We start from the raw sequence: 16,703 nt of genomic DNA on the forward strand, positions 1-16,703 counted from the left end.
TTACAATTTCTGAATTAGATTCTATTCCTTGGTGAGATTGTGTGTTTTTAATGACAAACTGGAATCAGATGTTCCACAAAACACTGGGGGGATATATTAAAAGCAGGAACAGTATTATAGTTGATAAGCTATAGGATCCTACACAGTGTAAATAAAGGACTTCATGAGTTATCTACAAATATGATTAGACATAAAATCCCCTATAAACAATGCCGGAGGGAAGGTAAGTGAGCTGTTCTTGGCATCCACCATCTTTATATAAATTTATTGGCATTTGTTTTATAAATTTTAAGCATACACAATCTACTTTAATGATTATTTTACTCCACACTCAAAATTCAATATGGACTTACCTGAGGAGACCCATGGCTGTCTTTAGAAAGCACCAGATCACCTGTTTGCACAAGAGGCTCGCTTTTCCCACAGCTCTCCTGGCTGAGCAGTGTGTCTGCATAGTTGGGCTGAGGGAAGATGAGGTGGCTCCTCCGCGAGTCCGCGGTCAGGGACACCTCATGAGAATAGGTCTGCAGGAAAGCACGCACCCCGTCCACGCCCACCAAGTGCGACGCGGCCACGCCCGACAGCCCGCCTCCTCCTGACGCCTGCAGCAATCGCGACTTGTGCCAGCGCCTCAGCCTGAGTGCCAGCAGCACAATCACAAAGGCCAGGAAGACACACGACACTGTGGCCACTGCCACCACCAGGTACAGAGTCAGGTCTGCCTCATCAGCTTCCACTGAAGGCTTGAGGCTGCCCAGGTCAGCCAGCACTGCGGGGATGCTGTCAGCCACGGCCACTGTGAGTGTGACAGTGGCTGAGAGAGGCGGCTGCCCGTGGTCCTGGACGGCCACCACCAGGCTCTGCTTCAGTGCATCTCTGTCCAGCAGGGCCCGTGCTGTGCGCACCTCGCCCGTGTGCAGCCCCACAGAGAACAGCCCTGGCTCGCTGGCCTTGAGCAGCCGGTAGGACAGCCAGGCATTCTGGCCAGAGTCCCTGTCCACTGCCACCACCTTGGTCACCAGATAGCCAGGTTCTGCGGAGCGTGGTGCCAGCTCCACGCCTGTGGATCCATCGGTGGGGAGGGTGGGGTAGAGGATCTCAGGGGCATTGTCATTCTGGTCCAGCACAAAGAGGGTGAGGGAGGCATTGCTGCTGAGAGGTGGGTCCCCACTGTCACGTGCCACCACTTGCAGATGCAGGTCTCGGAACTGCTCATAGTCAAAAGATTGCAGTGCATACAAGACACCTGTGTCCGAGTTGATGGACACATAGGAAGACAGTGGAACCTTCTGGACCACGCTCTCCACCAGAGAGTAAGTGACCTGGGCGTTTTCATCACTGTCAGGATCGTGTGCGGTCACCGAGAGAAGAGAGGCTCCTCGGGCGTTGTTCTCTGGAAGGTAGGCCGAGTAGGAATCCCGAGGGAAGACCGGTGCGTTGTCATTGACGTCCGCCACAGTCAGGGCGATATGAGTCTCTGTGGACAGGGGCGGACTTCCGCGGTCCTTAGCCGTCACCGTGATATTGTAGTTGGCAATCTGTTCCCGGTCCAAGACTGTGTCTGTGACCAAATTATAGTAGTTCCCGTAAGATTTTTCCAACTTAAAGGGCAGATTCCCGTGGATGAAGCAGGTCACCTGCCCATTCTCCCCAGAGTCCTGGTCATTTACGTTTAAAAGGGCAATTAAGGTCCCTCGGGGAGAGTTCTCCGGAACGGAGCTGGTGAGCGAGGTGACGACTACCTCGGGGGCGTTGTCATTAACGTCCAGAACCGTGACCAGGACCTTGGCTCGGGCGGAGTAGCCTGCGTTGTCCTTGGCTTGCACTTCCATCTCGTAGAAAGCCGATTCCTCGTGGTTCAGCTCCCCGATAGTTGATATCGTCCCCAGGCGGTCGTCCAGCTTGAAAACTTGCGCCGCTTTGTCGTCTACGTAGCGGAAGGAGTACAGCACTTCCGCGTTGGCGCCTTCATCAGGGTCCGTGGCGTTAACGCGCAGCAGCTGCGTGCCCACAGCCACGTTCTCCGCAACGCTCACGTGGTACTCGGGCCGAGCAAACGCCGGCGCATTGTCGTTCGCGTCAAGGACTACCACGCGGATGCGCGCGGTGCCCGTGCGCACAGGCTCGCCCCCGTCGCGCGCAATGAGGATCAGGTGGTGAGCCGCCTGCTCCTCGCGGTCCAGGGCGCGCTCCAGCACCAACTCTGGGTATTTGTTACCATCCGCTCCGTTTTGCACGTCCAGAGAGAAATGAGTGTTGGGGCTTAGCTCGTAGCTCTGGAGAGCGTTCTCCCCGATATCCGGATCCCAAGCATGGGGAAGGGGGAACCGCATCCCCGTGGCTGCGTTCTCACTCATTTTTATCTCCAATTCCTCTTCTCGGAAGGAAGGGGCATTGTCGTTAATATCCCTCACCTGTACCTCAACCCCGTATATTTGCACTTTATCCTCCATCAGAATTTCTAGGTTTAACTGACACTTCAGAGCCCCCATACAGAGCTCCTCGCGGTCTAGCCGACCCGCCGTGACCAAGCTGCCGCTGCGCGCGTTCAGAGCGAACAGCTGCGCCCTACCTTGGGAGACGATGCGGACTCCGCGTTCCGCCAGCTCCCGCGGCTTCAGTCCCAAGTCCTTGGAAATATTTCCCACGAAGGAACCTTTCTCCAGTTCTTCGGAAACGGAGTAGCGGATCTGGGTGCAGCCGGCTTCCCATAGGACCCCCAGGACGACTCCCAGCAGGGCCATCCCTTTGCAGTCTCGGTGCCGGTGCTGTAGCGCAGTAGCCATTTTTCACTTTCTCGGAGAATTATTTCCAATTTTGCTCTGGACCACCGAAGTCAGGATCACTTCTTCAGCCCTGGCCTGGAATCGGGCAGCGGGGGGAAGGGTTGCTCCTCAGATTGGCTTTTTCTCTGGGGTGATTCGTTTGCATTGTTCGTGTTTTGTGCTTCAGGCGCAAGCAAAGCGAGCGGGATCGCCGCTTTTTCTCTTCCCGATTGGTGAACAGCGGCGCTCAGAGTCCTAACCAATTACTGCACAATCTTGAATTCCCAGGAAAAGTTTTGTGGTTTTCATACCTTAAATAGCTCCACCTGCTGTTCTTCACATAGAGAAGGAAGATGTAGTTGACTAAACCAAAAAGACCCTAAAATCCTCCATGTAGACCACTTTTGTTGAGATTTTTCTCTGTGTTGTCTGTGTTTTCTGATTTTTCAATCATCTTTTCAGTGAGTTTGAAGTTTTTGGACAGTTTTGACTTGAGATTACTCTCCTAAGCATACCTATGATGAGGGCCAAATCCCCAGGAGTTTCCTATTTTCAGAAATCACATAATAAAGTGATTTACATTTTTTGATTGTGCTATAATTTGGGGGAAATTAAAAAATAGGTTTTATGAATCTAAATGGGAAGATTTTAACAAGTTATTGCCATTTAACACTTAAAAATAAAATTTCATAGTATAGACAGAAAAATGAGAAATGTGACTGAATACACTCTCAGAATCACAGCTGGTAAGAAGTGAGTGAAGAAGACACATGAATATTTTTGAATAAAGTGAAAATATTCCAACTTTTAAGGATCAGAAATAATGGCGACGCTTCCGCAATTCTATTAGTACATCTATTTCAAAATAATGTTTAGTGTTGGGAAAGACTTAGTAAAAGAGAAACAGCAATCCAAAGAATAGCATACATTCCCGGTGTAACTGGCCAAATACCAAAGCTTGAGCATTGCTGTGACTACAATTGCAAGTCCATCAAATGCCGCTTTCATAACTACCCATTGTACTGTCATGAATGTGAATATTTGTATTCTGAGGGTAACCATATATAGCAACCATGAAACAAAATGATACCTTCCAAAGTGAGAGGAACTCTGCAGAAAGTGGTGTGAAAAGATCAGAGACAAAACTGATATACCCAATGAGATTTCAAGATTCCCTTCTAAATTCTCGTAAGGATTGATTCATTATCATACCACTATTTTCAAGATCATTCTCCTGAATTTCCTATTGGTTCACTGATAATGAAAAAACTTCACATTCTAAAAGTATTTATCACCCAAAGACCATCACAGAAGGAAAACAAAATTCACACTACTCAATGAAACGTATTTGCATGGTGGCAGCATGCTAATACTTCTCGGGAAAGTTTTTCTGTTTGTTGCAGTGTGCGTGGATAAAGAGTGGCTCAGGTAAATAGTGAAAACATTACAAAACATCTGAAGCCTACGAGTTTGCCGGTGCATAGAGTAAGGACAGGAAATAGAAAGTGAGACAGAACGAAGAGCAAAGAGGAAGCAATTATTTGTTTAAAATTTTCTTACCAAAATAGAGGTTTGAAAATTAAGCCAAACTATTTCTTGAAGACGTTCTTTGAAACTCACCTCAGTAGAAGCAACAGAGTTAGAGGTTATCTTGTTACTCTCCTCATCGTTTAAGCTAATCACCAAAGAAGCTTGATTAGCAAGATCCTGTGAGGGGACCAGTTCCGGAGTCATGCTGAGAAAATCCAACTTTGTTTTTCGAGAATCAGAAGTAACGCACATATTGTAGGAATAGGGCAAAGTGCCCTCATTGTAGTTGAGAGAACCACCTCGTGTAGCCTTCGAATAGAGACTGGCAGGGCTGGAGGAGCGGCGCAGGCGCAGCGCGATGGCCAGGATCACCGTGAGCAGGAAGAGCACGGAGATGGCGGCCAAGGCCAGCACCAGGTAAAACTGCAGCTCGCCCTGAGGGTCCGAGGGCGCCGCGTGCTCACTCAGGTCCGGCGGCACCTCCTGCAGGCTGTCCGCGAAGACCAGGTGCAGCGTGGCGGTGGCAGACAGCGGCGGCTGGCCGCCATCGCGCACAGCCACCAGCAGGCGCTGGCGGGCCGCGTCCCTGTCGCCCAGGGCGCGCGCTGTGCGCACCTCGCCCGTGCGCAGCCCCAGGCTGAAGAGCCCGGGCTCGCTGGCCTGCAGCACGTGGTACGAGAGCCAGGCGTTGTGGCCAGAGTCGGCGTCCACCGCCACCACCTTGGTGACCAGGTAGCCGGGCTCGGCGGCGCGCGGCACCGTGTCGAAGAGCGCCGAGCCGTCGGGCGCCAGCGCCGGGTACAGCACGCGCGGCGCGTTGTCGTTGCGGTCGCCCACCAGCACGCGCACGCTCACGTTGGCGCTGAGTGCGGGCGAGCCCTGGTCGCGGGCCTGCAGCGTGAGGTGGAAGGCGCGCAGCTGCTCGTGGTCCAGGGCGCGCTGCGCGAACAGCACGCCGCTGTGTGCGCTCACTGACACGTAGGACGCCAGCGTTTGTGCCTCCAGGTCGCTGGCCACGATGGAGTAGGTGACCTGACCATTGGAGCCCAGATCGGGGTCGGAGGCGCTGACCTGCGCGATGGAGGCTCCTGGGGGATTGTTCTCTGCCACGTGGACCACGTAGGAGGGCTGCTGGAAGACAGGCGCGTTGTCGTTGATGTCGCCAATGTGCAGAGTGACACTTGAGCTTGAGGAGAGTGGTGGCTTGCCTCTATCAGTGGCCGTGATGGTGACATTGTACTCAGGGTTCTCCTCTCGATCTAGAGGCCCATCTGTTACAATCTTGTAGTAATTATTGGCGGAAGATTGGATTCTAAAAGGAACTTTTTCTTTTATGAAGCATGTGACTTCTCCATTTTCTCCAGAATCCTTGTCCTGTGTTTTGAACAGAGCGATCACCATCCCGGGGTTTGCGTCCTCTGTTATAGAACTGGACACGGAAGTGAAAACCACTTCAGGGGCGTTGTCGTTCTCATCTAGAATCTCTACTTGGATTTCGCATTCTGCCGCCATGCCCCCACCGTCCTTTGCTTCCACAGTCATTGTATAGCTGCTACTCGTTTCAAAGTCTATGGAGTCTTTAGTTTGCACTTCTCCAGTTTGGGAGTCTATGGTAAACATGTGCCCAATATCATCTCGCAGGGACTTGAAGGCGTAAGTGATCTCCGCATTGCTGCCTTCATCCTGGTCAGTGGCTCTCACCTGGACCACAGCTGTGCCTCTGGGAAGGTTTTCCCTAAGGCTGACCTTGTATACATCCTGGCTGAATACTGGGGCATTATCGTTGGCGTCAATGACCTTGATGTGAATCTGAGCAGTGCCTGTTAGGGCCGGTTTGCCCCCATCCACTGCTGTCAGAACCAGGAGGTGAGGGCTCTGTTGTTCTCTATCCAGAGGCTTCTCCAACAATAGTTCTGGAGCATTCTTGCCTTCAGCCTTGTCCTTCACCATTAAAGAGAAGTGCTTATTGGAGCTGAGTTGGTAACTCTGAAGGGAGTGGAGCCCTACATCGGCATCTATAGCAGATTCCAGACCAAACCGAGTGCCTGGGGTTGCAAGTTCGCTGATCTGCAAAGCGATGCTATTCTGTGGGAAGTAGGGTGGGTTATCATTTATATCTTCTATCATCACATTTATGTGAAAAATATTTAGAGGATTTTCTGCTACAATTTCTAAGGGCACAACACACAGCGGGTTTTGGGAACAGAGCGCTTCCCGATCTATCCTGTCACTCACAAGTATGTTCCCGTTTTCCACGTTCACAGTGAAGTATGGTTTCTCTGCACTGACTCTGAGATTGCGGGTCACTACATCGCGAACCTGCAGCTTCAGGTCCTCAGCGAGGTTCCCTACCACCGAGCCCCTGGGCATTTCTTCCGGAATCGAGTAGCGGATCTGCTCAGCGGAGACAGCCCCACAGAACAAAGGCAGCAGTAAGGGAAAGAGTACTTGCCGCCGCCGCCGCCGCAGCCGCCGCTCAGGGCCGCTCCTCTCTTTCGTCCTATTTCCCATTCTTCTGCGTTGCTTCAGCCTCGGAAACTCAAAAGACGGCGCTTCACTCCATAGACGATCCGAGCTTCCCAAGTTAGGGTTATTTTAAGTCGTAGGAAATCAGATTTGTCCGCAGAAAGCCCGAATCCCGGCGACTCTTCGAGATTCTAAGTTGCTTCTGTGCGCGGAGTAGCTCCCGGGAGGATCGCGGCTCGAGCTCTTGCAGCGCATTGGTCAACAGCGGCGCTCGGAGTCCATTTAGAAAACTGCAGTCAGAAGGTTTTGCAAATTCAACCGGGCTTGGTAGTCCAACACATATGTTGGACAAATGTATGCACAATTAGGCAGTTCACGAGCTCTGAGTGTGTGTATTTTCCAACGTTTCCCACCAAGGAGGGTGCTTTGGACATGGGCCCATATAGAAGAGCCATTAACCCAGAATGAGAGGTTAGTCTTTTTCTAATCATAGGCAATGCACACATGGGAAAAGCCAGTTTTCTCTCCAAATACAGCACCAAGACCACGTGAAAAATTGCCCCACCAGGTGGTATGGGGAAATTATGATAGGGAGCAAATGACATCTGGATTATCTTCAAGCTGATGAGCAGATAACTTTCCTCCTTTTATCAAAGCTACACACGGCACACTGAGAATAGACACAGCCAACACCATAATATATTCCTTGTTACTTAGAGATCTGTGACGATTAATCAAGTATTCTATATTTTCAACATGAATAGAATGTAAAAGTAATGCTTAATAGGTTGCCACAGGACATTAACGGCATGGAGTGGGAAGCTGGACTTATGTCCTCAACAGAACTTTATCATTCCCTGAGTCAAAAGAACCCTCTAAATGCCAGGCTTCAAAATCAACCCTTCCTTTTTGTTCTCCAAGGCTTTTTCTCCCCCTCCTAACTAGTTTTGAATAGTTTAGTGCTTAGAAAACCATTTTCTAGACGTCAAGACAAACTCAGGTATCTGTCAGAAGAACTCTCTTTCCTAGAGTTAAAACTCTTTGTGCCCAAGCTCTAGATATTCATTACGTAGCTAATTATACTAGGTCAATTACCAAATAAGAAGCATACACTCAAGATGGAACATGGATCTGCAGGTCATCTAAGTCCAATACCTAGAAGTGATGAGAGTGCTGAGCTGAGTGGAGCAGGAAAATTGCCTTGCCCCAGGTAAGTCTCCTTTGTTCACCCGCGTTCCCAGACACCATGTCATCGATGTGGTTAGGTAACTATCAAGCCATCCATAACACGTATGTTTGAATAGAATTGAGTATCCTTCTATGTACTACAACAAGAGTCTGTGAAGGAAAGAGAGGAGGAATCGATGACTTCTAGGAATTCTGACAAAGAGCCAGAAACATCCAGGAGCTACGAGCTAAATCAGCCTGAAGGTTTAGCTCCATCTTTAATACTCATTTTCTGTACAAACCTGAAAAGTATAGGCATCTTCAGAAGATTTTAAAATAAATTTTTTGAGAAGCATTGGATTAAAACTTCATTCTGCATGTGATTTTATGGCATTAACCAGTCGTCTGCACAGACACTAATGTTAAAAAAAAAATTAAGAAATGTTCTTTCAGGGCCCGGCGCGGAGATGCAAGTGGTTAAGGTCCTCGCCTTGCATGCCCGGAATCCCATATGGGCACCGGTTCTAATTCTGGCAGCCCCGCTTCCCTTCCAGCTCCCTGCCTGTGGCCTGGGAAAGCAGTCGAGGACGGCCTAAGGCTTTGGGACACTGCACCCGCGTAGGAGACCCAGAGGAGGCTCCTGGCTTTGGATCGGCACAGCATCAGCCGTTGCGCTCACTTGGGGAGTGAATCATCAGACGGAAGATCTTCCTCTCTGTCTCTCCTCTCTGTATATCCACCTTTCCAATAAAAAAATAATAAAAAATAAATCTTAAAAAAAAGAAATGTTCTTTCAGAATAGTGACTTCACAATAGAAACAAAAAATCATAACTAGGGCTTGATTCAGTAGCCTAGTGGCTAAAGTCCTCATCTTGCACATACCAGGATGCCATATGGGTATGGGTTCTAATCCTGGTGGCTCCACTTCCCATTCAGCTCCCTGCTTGTGGTCTGGGAAAGCAGTCGAGGACGGCCCAAAGCCTTGGGACCCTGCACCCATTTGGGAGACCTGAAGGAGGCTCTGGGCTCCTGTCTTCAGATCAGTGCAGCACCAGCCATTGTGGCCATTTGGGGAGTGAATCAATGGATGGAAGATCTTCCTTTCCATTTCTCCTCTGTATATATCTGACTTTCCAATAAAAAATAAATCTTTTTAAAAATCAAGTGTTAGATGATGGTTTGTGAATTTAAAATATTTTTCAAGAAATAAATAGATAACTAGGCATTAGAAAAATATTATCTGCATTCCTGACTCCAAAACATCCAGCAATTAAAAGCCAGTCAATACATCATTTGAATAGCATGAAGCAATAAACAATGTTGAAATCTAAACGTTACTAATCATCAAGAATCAATAGAATTATCTCATGCTCAGCTTATAGACACTCTGTGTGTGGGTAGGTTAATGAAAATGAGAGCAAGAGCGAGAGGCTATGAATCAACAGAATGACAATTGAGCATCCAAAGTAGCAGTAAACAATGGTAGAATAGAACTGTAAACCAGCAAGGCTGGAATTGGCAAATAGCTGCAACCATTTGTGAATCAGTTTGAATCACAGTCAATTTACACAAAAGACTACAGACATTGATGAAAGAAAAATAATACTAAAATTCAAGTTCCTACAAAGCAAGATAGCTTAACTGTTTACTTGAAATCAAAAGGAAATATGCCGCGACTTCACAAAAGGCATTCACCACTGAGGGACGATGGGAATGATCTGGTGAAGGGAAGTCTCCACACAAGCACCTAATATTCTAAATACGTATGGAAAAAGCAAGACCTGGGAAGCTAACTTTCAGGAACAGGTTCAGGAAATAAAGCCCCCTACAAGGTTTGTGCCAGTACACCAGCAACAAGGAGATAAATAAAACTCACCTCAATATTTATCGGATCACATTTGCCTAAAACAGTAGCTGAGTCTTCGGCTATTAAGAGAGGCTCGCTTTTCCCACAGCTCTCCTGGCTGAGCAGCGTGTCTGCATAGTTGGGCTGAGGGAAGATGAGGTGGCTCCTCCGCGAGTCCGCGGTCAGGGACACCTCATGAGAATAGGTCTGCAGGAAAGCACGCACCCCGTCCACGCCCACCAAGTGCGACGCGGCCACGCCCGACAGCCCGCCTCCTCCTGACGCCTGCAGCAATCGCGACTTGTGCCAGCGCCTCAGCCTGAGTGCCAGCAGCACAATCACAAAGGCCAGGAAGACACACGACACTGTGGCCACTGCCACCACCAGGTACAGAGTCAGGTCTGCCTCATCAGCTTCCACTGAAGGCTTCAGGCTGCCCAGGTCAGCCAGCACTGCGGGGATGCTGTCAGCCACGGCCACTGTGAGCGTGACAGTGGCCGAGAGAGGCGGCTGCCCGTGGTCCTGGACAGCCACCACCAGGCTCTGCTTCAGTGCATCTCTGTCCAGCAGGGCCCGTGCTGTGCGCACCTCGCCCGTGTGCAGCCCCACAGAGAACAGCCCTGGCTCGCTGGCCTTGAGCAGCCGGTAGGACAGCCAGGCATTCTGGCCAGAGTCCCTGTCCACTGCCACCACCTTGGTCACCAGATAGCCAGGTTCTGCGGAGCGTGGTGCCAGCTCCACGCCTGTGGATCCATCGGTGGGGAGGGTGGGGTAGAGGATCTCAGGGGCATTGTCGTTCTGGTCCAGTACAAAGAGGGTGAGGGAGGCATTGCTGCTGAGAGGTGGGTTCCCACTGTCACGTGCCACCACTTGCAGATGCAGGTCTCGGAACTGCTCATAGTCGAAGGATCGCAGTGCATACAGGACACCAGTGTTGGAATTGATGGACACATAGGAGGACAGAAGTACCCCTTGGACGGTGTCTTCAGTTAGAGAGTAAGTAACCTGTGAGTTCTCTTTGCTGTCTGAGTCAAGGGCAGTCACGGAGAAAATGGAGGCTCCTCTGTGGTTGTTTTCTGGAATGTAAGCTGAATAAGAGGAAGTAGAGAAAACTGGAGGGTTGTCGTTGTCGTCTGCCACATTCAGTGTGATGTAAGTTTCTGAGGACAAGGGTGGACTGCCGTGGTCCCGGGCGGTCAACGTTATGTTGTAGCTCTCGACCAGTTCCCTGTCCAGCTCTCTGCCTGTTACCAGCTTGTAATAATTTCCGTAAGTCTTTTCTAACTTAAAAGGTAGATTGTTGGGAATGAAACAGGAGACCTGACCGTTTTCTCCAGAATCTTGATCTTGCACTTTCAAAAGAGCAATCACAGTACCAGGAGGAGAATTTTCCAGCACTGAGGTTGTAGCAGAGGTGACAGTTATTTCCGGAGCGTTATCATTCACATCCACGACTGTGATCACCACATTGGCTGTGGCCAAAAGACCTCCCCCATCTTGGCCTTGAACTTCCATCTCATAAGATGGGTATTTTTCAAAATCCAGAGAACTCTGAAGCAGAACCTCTCCAGTTTGAGAATTCAACTGGAATAACTCAGAAGCTTTGCTCTTCACATTCCGGAAGGAATACAGCACCTGCCCATTGGTCCCCTCATCTGGATCCGTTGCGTTTACTGCCAGCACTCGTGTTCCAGAGCTGAGGTTTTCGGGAACACTCACTCGGTACACGGACTGTGTGAACTTGGGGATGTGGTCATTCACGTCGAGGACCACCACCCGCACAGGAATGACGCCCTGGCGCACGGGGTCCCCTCCATCCAAGGCTGTGAGCTGTAGCAGGTGGGTGGCCTCTCTCTCGCGGTCCAGGGTTCCCTCCAGCACCAGCTCCGGGTTCTTGGCCCCACTGGTTTCGCCTCTCACTTGCAGGGTAAAGTAGCCATTGGGACTGAGCTGGTAGCTCTGGAGGGAATTCACCCCCACATCGGGATCCCTGGCGCTGGGAAGGGGAAACCGCGATCCAGGGGCTGCATGCTCGCCGACTTTTATCTCTACTTCCTCTTCCTGGAAGCTGGGGGCATTATCATTAATATCCAGTATTTCCACCTCCACTCCGTAAATCTTCAAAGTGTCTTTAACGAGAATCTCTAAATTTAAAAAGCAGGAGGACACCGTCTCGCAGAGTTCCTCCCTGTCTATCCTGCCCGCCGTGACCAAGACGCCGCCTCGCGGACTCAGAGCGAACAGCTGCGCCCTACCTTGGGAGACGATGCGGACTCCGCGCTCCGCCAGCTCCCGCGGCTCCAGCCCCAGGTCCTGGGCGATGTTACCCACCAAGGAGCCTTTTTCCAGCTCTTCAGGCACCGAGTAGCGGATCTGCCCGGCCCCAAACTCCTGCAGCGTGCCCAGGAAGACGCACAGCAGGACCAGCGCGCTGCGGTTCCTGCACTGTGGCCGATTCTCCATAGCCAGGTCGGAGCCCGTATTCCGTGGTTTTTTGAGCCGGTTTGTTCCGAATTAGCTTTTGTACTTGTGAGCTCTCGGGCCGTCCGCATCCAAAATATATCAGAAGGAAAGTACTTCCAAGTTTCCGGCATCAGGATCCGTGAGTATCCATCTCTTTCTCGGCTTTGTTTGGTCGAGGTGGGGAAGGGAGGGGATCCGCAGCGCGCAGCTTCCCATTCCCTGCCTGGTGAACAGCGGCGCCCAGAGCCCACTCTTAAGATTGCAAGGACTAAAAACCCAGAGTGCTGGCCCCACAAGAAATAATTACTCACCTTTTTGTGAATCACAATTATGTGTAAAAGCTCAAAACGGCAAATAATCGTTATATAGAGTGACGTAAAAAGTATTCTGAGTTCTTATGATTGCAGTAATTACTAAGAGGTCTTGTTTTTTAAAGAGTTTTGAAACATAAATGGAATTGCAAACCCGCGGAGTAGATTCAGTTCTAATAGACATTTACCGATAGCAGGTATAGCATTTGTCGGTGTAGAAATATCACAATTTTCAAAAAATTATCAGGTAGGCTGCATGGCAATTATCCTTACCAATGTGTTTTGAGTAAAAGAAACAGTTTGAGAAAAAAACCGGACACCATTAGGGTTGTCGTTTATGATGCCCTGATATAAAAATATTACTGTCTTTCACATCCTTAACTAGTATTTTATAACATGAATAATTTGAAATTTTCTACATATTTTTACCTTGAAATACCATTGATGTGTAAGAGGATTGAAAACATTGCATATTTTTACCAACGATGCCTACAGGTATCAAGAGTTGCTTTAAAATCTTAACAAAGAAGTTATCTAAGGTCTTGGAAGAGCAGTGTTAAATTGAAATGCATTGGTGTTATTGGAATATAACAAACATTAAATTAAACACATATACGTACCTGTTCAGTAGTTTCCTTATCTGATTCAGCACTGGGAGCTAAAATGCTAGCCAACAGTACGGAAGAACTATCTTTGTTGAGAATATCTTGAGCGGCAGGGCAGTGATCAACAGATGTGAGAAAATTAAATTCTGCATGAGTTTGATCCCCAGATACGCAAAAATTATAGGCATAGGGTAATGTTCCATCACAGTAGGATCGGGAAACTCCTGACTTTGAGCATGCAACAGGCTGGAAGCAGCCTCCCATTGCGGAGCTGGAGGAGCGGCGCAGGCGCAGCGCGATGGCCAGGATCACCGTGAGCAGGAAGAGCACGGAGATGGCGGCCAAGGCCAGCACCAGGTAAAACTGCAGCTCGGCCTGAGGGTCCGAGGGCGCCGCGTGCTCACTCAGGTCCGGCGGCACCTCCTGCAGGCTGTCCGCGAAGACCAGGTGCAGCGTGGCGGTGGCAGACAGCGGCGGCTGGCCGCCATCGCGCACAGCCACCAGCAGGCGCTGGCGGGCCGCGTCCCTGTCGCCCAGGGCGCGCGCTGTGCGCACCTCGCCCGTGCGCAGCCCCAGGCTGAAGAGCCCGGGCTCGCTGGCCTGCAGCACGTGGTACGAGAGCCAGGCGTTGTGGCCGGAGTCGGCGTCCACCGCCACCACCTTGGTGACCAGGTAGCCGGGCTCGGCGGCGCGCGGCACCGTGTCGAAGAGCGCCGAGCCGTCGGGCGCCAGCGCCGGGTACAGCACGCGCGGCGCGTTGTCGTTGCGGTCGCCCACCAGCACGCGCACGCTCACGTTGGCGCTGAGTGCGGGCGAGCCCTGGTCGCGGGCCTGCAGCGTGAGGTGGAAGGCGCGCAGCTGCTCGTGGTCCAGGGCGCGCTGCGCGAACAGCACGCCGCTGTGTGCGCTCACTGACACGTAGGACGCCAGCGTTTGTGCCTCCAGGTCGCTGGCCACGATGGAGTAGGTGACCTGACCATTGGAGCCCAGATCGGGGTCGGAGGCGCTGACCTGCGCGATGGAGGCTCCTGGGGGATTGTTCTCTGCCACGTGGACCACGTAGGAGGGCTGCTGGAAGACAGGCGCGTTGTCGTTGATGTCGCCAATGCGCAGGGTGAAGACTGAACTGGAGGAGAGTGGTGGCTTGCCTCTGTCAGTGGCCGTGATGGTGACATTGTACTCCGGGGTCTGCTCGCGGTCCAGGGCCCCGTCGGTTACTAGCTTGTAGTAATTACTGGAAGAAGAATGAATCTTAAATGGAACATCTTTGCTTAAACTACAAGTGACTTCTCCATTTTCCCCCGAATCTCGGTCTCGTGTTTTGAAAAGAGCCACAACCATTCCGGTGGGAGAATCCTCCAGAACCCGGTCGGACAGAGAAGTGATGATGATTTCCGGGCTGTTGTCGTTTTCGTCTAGGATTTCTACGATGACTTTACACTGCGTGGAGAGACCTCCTTTGTCCCTTGCTTCTACATCCAGTGTGTATTTTTCTACTTCCTCGAAGTCCAGTGGCTGCTGAGTTAGAATGTTTCCAGTGGCGGGCTCTAGAGAGAACACCTGCTGGGCATGGTCAACCACTCCTAGGAAGGAGTAAGAGACCTCCGCATTGCTGCCTTCATCCTGGTCAGTGGCCCTGACCCTCAGAATGGAGGTGCCAGGTGGCACGTCTTCCCGGAGGCTGACCCTGTACACGTCCTGGCTGAACATCGGAGGATTGTCGTTGGCGTCCACCACCAGGACTTGGATCTGCACGGTGCCGCTTCGGGGCGGGTCCCCGCCGTCTACTGCCGTCAGCACCAGGTGGTGAACGCTCTGCGTTTCTCGGTCCAGGGCCTTTTGCAGCACTAATTCTGGGGATTTGCCACCATCTGGGTTATCTTTCACCACCAAGGAGAAAAACTCATTCGGAATTAGTTGGTATTTGCTTAGTGAGTTCTTACCAATGTCGGGATCTTTTGCAGACTCAAGAACTGTTCTCATGCCCAGGCTGACGGATTCGCTTATTTCTAAAGTTATTTTATCTTTACTGAACTGAGGAGCATGGTCGTTAATGTCCTCAATCACCACAACGACATGAAAAACATTCAGAGGGTTTTCCACCACAGCTTCCAGCTGCAGCTCACACAGCTTTCGCTCTTTGCAGATCTGCTCGCGGTCTATTCGGTCCTTCACAAGCAAGTCCCCGCTCTGCGCGTCTACCTGGAAGTGCAGGCTCTCGGCGCTAACGCGCAGCTTCCGAGCAGACACATCCCGCACACTGAGCGCCAGGTCCTTGGCCAGGTTCCCCACCACCGAGCCCCTGGCCAGCTCCTCGGGGATAGAGTAGCGGATCGGCTCGCCGAGCGCGGGGCAGAACAAAGGCAGCAGGAAGGGGAGGAGTACCTGTGGCCGGCCGGCTCGGCGCCTCTGCGCGCAGCTCCCTCCCATCGCTCGCGCTAGTGCTGGCTTGCTCCGCGTCTTCCTGGCTGGAGACCGTGCATTCGGCCCCGGAGCGGCAGAGCCCTTGTCTCGGGGCTGGGGATCCTTCTGTGCCGAGCAGGGTGTGAGCATCCGGGAGCTCTGGTAGTGCGAGAGGGTTCCCTTCTGTTTGCTTTGGTGGCAGTGAGGAACTCCGGGGTTGGAGGCTGAGGACGCCGGGCGTCCGCGCTCTCTCTGCACTGGCCGACAGCGGCGCCCAGAGGCTCCATGTGGAACTGCATTTTCGTCTTTTTCCCTAACCTTCTTTAGGGAATCTTCATTTTTGAAGTTGATAGCCAAAATATTTGAATCTCACACTGTAGTGATTCCGCTTTTATCATGAAACTCATATTTATGTAGCTAAAGCTATCATTATTATAGATTTTATATTAAAATTGACTTTAAGTAGATGAAAGCATTTCTTTGGAAATTAAAAAAGGCACAAAGGAATATACAGCAAGGGATCTGCAGGTTTCCTATCCCAGCACCCACTGCTATTCAATCTCTCCATCAAGACCGTATCACCGTATCACCGTTGCTCCCCTTAAGAGTAACTACCATGGAACTGGAAGTATTGAAGATAAATTTGGTCTTCCATATTAGCCTAGGAAGTGGTTTCTTTCCTTCCCTGTTTATATAGCTGCATGAATTCATTACCACAGTTGTAAATCTTACAAGATTGCCACATTGCTTTAAACTATGTATGTCTGAAAACATTTGCTTACAAGAGCTGCAATATCACAAGTGTTTTTAAAAAATATTATGTCAAAATAGGATTGAGAGGGATGCATAGCAATTTTGACTCTAACAGAAACTTAATAATTTTAGGCATTTGATAGTTAATTATGACTCTAAAAAGTTTGTTCCCCCAGACTTATGATCGACTAAATGTTGACTGACTTTAATGAAAATCATGGTCTCCTCCTGGTACTTTGAGACAGTTGGAAGCCTCTACCAAGTTTAGTGGACACCTCATTGTATCAATGTTAATGAGATATTACCATAAATTACCACATCACTGTCTTCACTGGACTGAATGGACTCCTCAGTGCCTTCACTGACTATCTGTTTACAACAGTTTTGAGCTTG

The 16,703-nt window shown here is 50.5% G+C and overlaps 4 protein-coding genes across 4 annotated transcripts; all 4 read right to left on the minus strand.

The window, feature by feature from the left end:
- Positions 1-336: 336 nt before the first annotated feature.
- On the minus strand, positions 337-2,786 carry PCDHGA12 (protocadherin gamma subfamily A, 12). The gene has a single exon (XM_040973824.1). It carries the CDS (start codon positions 2,784-2,786, stop codon positions 339-341), a length of 2,448 nt encoding a protein of 815 aa, XP_040829758.1. The 3' UTR covers positions 337-338.
- Positions 2,787-4,284: 1,498 nt separating this feature from the next.
- On the minus strand, positions 4,285-7,101 carry PCDHGB7 (protocadherin gamma subfamily B, 7). The gene has a single exon (XM_040975203.1). It carries the CDS (start codon positions 6,804-6,806, stop codon positions 4,311-4,313), a length of 2,496 nt encoding a protein of 831 aa, XP_040831137.1. The 5' UTR covers positions 6,807-7,101; the 3' UTR covers positions 4,285-4,310.
- Positions 7,102-9,737: 2,636 nt separating this feature from the next.
- Positions 9,738-12,958, minus strand: PCDHGA11 (protocadherin gamma subfamily A, 11). The gene is given in 2 exon segments (XM_040973837.1): positions 9,738-9,796; positions 9,799-12,958. Coding segments are annotated over 2 exon segments (2,499 nt in total). The 5' UTR covers positions 12,239-12,958.
- Positions 12,959-13,151: 193 nt separating this feature from the next.
- Positions 13,152-15,584, minus strand: LOC121151975 (protocadherin gamma-B7-like). Its single transcript, XM_040973848.1, has one exon. The coding sequence runs from the start codon at positions 15,582-15,584 to the stop codon at positions 13,152-13,154; it is 2,433 nt and encodes an 810-aa protein (XP_040829782.1).
- Between the last annotated feature and the right edge of the window lie 1,119 nt (positions 15,585-16,703).

This window comes from Ochotona curzoniae, unplaced genomic scaffold, assembly GCF_017591425.1.
Source record: "Ochotona curzoniae isolate NIBS_2020 unplaced genomic scaffold, NIBS_Ocur_1.0 contig_1, whole genome shotgun sequence".
In the NCBI taxonomy this organism is placed as follows: Eukaryota; Metazoa; Chordata; class Mammalia; order Lagomorpha; family Ochotonidae; genus Ochotona; species Ochotona curzoniae.